Source organism: Nanorana parkeri, unplaced genomic scaffold (genome assembly GCF_000935625.1).
Source record: "Nanorana parkeri isolate BGI_ZX_2015 unplaced genomic scaffold, ASM93562v1 scaffold3670, whole genome shotgun sequence".
Lineage (NCBI taxonomy): Eukaryota > Metazoa > Chordata > Amphibia > Anura > Dicroglossidae > Nanorana > Nanorana parkeri.
In genome coordinates this window covers 37,362-38,735 of record NW_017309938.1, presented here as the reverse complement: position 1 = coordinate 38,735, position 1,374 = coordinate 37,362, and the positions used below count along the sequence as shown (strand labels likewise).

Genomic DNA, 1,374 nt, shown 5'->3' with positions numbered 1-1,374 from the left:
CCCCACACCGGCCAATCACAGGGCAGATCCCACCAATGACAGGCTCCTCACCTCTACAAAGTTGTGAATGGCCTCCAGATACGCCAGGTTATTGTCCGTCACATCCACACAGATACAGAAGTAGAGGCCGGCGTATCGGCGGTAGATGATCTTAAAGTTCCTAAACTGTACCAGAGAGAGAGAGGAGAGAATATTAATGAGGGGGGCGGGGCAATGACCTCTGGGCATGAAAGGGTTAAACTCCGACTTTTCTGCAGATGTCTCAGGAAGACTGCACTGGGCACACAGGGATTAATTTCAGTGCTGGCCGAGCTGCAGCAGAATCATTAAATCTGTTGTCAGATGGGGTGGCGGAGCGGGGCCCCTGGATGGGGTGGAGCAGCGGGGCCCCTGGATGGGGTGTGGCCCGGAGAGAGAGGCGGATCCCTGACCGAGGGCGGCCCGGAGAGAGAGGCGGATCCCTGACCGAGGGCGGCCCGGAGAGAGAGGCAGATCCCTGACTGAGGGCGGCCCTATTGCCGGTCACATATTTTGACACTGGAAAAAAATGGGCGTGACTACATTAGAATGTGTGACCACGTGACCGGTCACACATTCTAACGCAGTCACAATCTTTGATAGAACACCGGCCACATGCTGATCCTTATCCCCCGTAATCCTCCAATCAGAACAAACCACTTATGAAAGCTCCACCCCTACTCCTGTCTGCATGTAAACACGCCCCTTATGGCAGCTCCGCCCCTGTCTATATGTAATCCCGCCTCTGCAGATCTCGGGCGCATTACCTCCACAAAGTTGGTGTGTTTGGCGTCTCGGACCGTCACCACGGCGTGAACCTCTTCAATCAGCTTCTGCTTCTCATCGTCATCAAACTGCATGTACCACTTGGCCAGGCGGGTCTTCCCGGCCCGATTCTGGATGAGGATGAAGCGGATCTGGAGGGGGAGGGGGATATGTATGCAGAGGGAGGAGAGGGGGATACAAGGTATCATATAGAAGGGGAGAATGTACAATGTATCTGCTGACTTCCCCTCACATCGCCCCTCATACAGGGATAATGTTCAGCACAAGGAATCCCACCCCTCCTCCTCCTTCACCCCGGTGATATTGGGGGTCCCCGGCACTCCCCACTCACCATGTCTGCCTTTCCTGTCAGCAGCACGGAATTCACACAACTACAATTCCCAGAAGACAGTGCGGGGAGCCGCCGGAAGTGACGTCAGCCGCTTTTCGCTTCAAGAATCTCCTCCTGCGATACAGACTAGTGGCGCTGTGACTCCGCCCTCCTGTATATGCGGGGCAAAGCCGGCAGGTGGCGCTGTGACTCCGCCCCCTGTATAGGCGGGGCAAGGCCCGCAGGGGGGGGCGCGACAC

General features: G+C 56.5%; 1 protein-coding gene across 1 annotated transcript; it reads right to left on the bottom strand.

Moving 5' to 3' along the window:
* Positions 1-15: 15 nt before the first annotated feature.
* Positions 16-1,227, bottom strand: AP2S1 (adaptor related protein complex 2 sigma 1 subunit). Its single transcript, XM_018575236.1, has 3 exons — positions 1,136-1,227; positions 786-935; positions 16-165 (listed from the first exon to the last, which is right to left on the bottom strand). The coding sequence occupies exons 1-3, from the start codon at positions 1,136-1,138 to the stop codon at positions 16-18; spliced, it is 303 nt and encodes a 100-aa protein (XP_018430738.1). The 5' UTR covers positions 1,139-1,227.
* Positions 1,228-1,374: the final 147 nt, after the last annotated feature.